The sequence below is a fragment of the Arachis ipaensis genome, chromosome B02, assembly GCF_000816755.2.
Source record: "Arachis ipaensis cultivar K30076 chromosome B02, Araip1.1, whole genome shotgun sequence".
Lineage (NCBI taxonomy): Eukaryota > Viridiplantae > Streptophyta > Magnoliopsida > Fabales > Fabaceae > Arachis > Arachis ipaensis.
In genome coordinates, this window is record NC_029786.2 from 91,212,894 (window position 1) to 91,213,267 (window position 374).

Here is a 374-nt window from a genome sequence, read left to right on the forward strand (position 1 = left end):
AATTTTAATAAAAATAATACAATTTAATTAATTATATATATTAAATTTTAATTATTAAAAAATATCTTTAAAAAAAAATATTTTAGACATTTTTATCTAAGTCATTCTCTAATATAATTCATTTAACTCCACACGCCATCGTGTGTTACCTAAAGCCAAAACCATGTTGGACAATTAAGGGAAATGAAAGGTTTGCCAACGTTCCATAGCTCCATGTATTTGTACGAGTAAACACCACAGTCATACCTACTTTTTATCAATATTAGCCAGCATATTATTTTTATACTGTTAGAAGTGTGATTTAGAGATTAAAATTTTGAATTTAGTATTTAAGATTTAAAATGTCAGACTAAAAATAATAAATTTTATTGAGA

The 374-nt window shown here is 23.3% G+C and overlaps 1 protein-coding gene across 1 annotated transcript in view; it reads right to left on the reverse strand.

The window, feature by feature from the left end:
- LOC107625711 overlaps positions 1-374 on the reverse strand; it is an 11,554-nt gene that overhangs the window by 3,276 nt on the left and 7,904 nt on the right. The window contains 1 exon segment of the mRNA XM_016328405.2: positions 175-246. Within this exon segment, the coding sequence (XP_016183891.1) occupies positions 175-246 (72 nt within the window).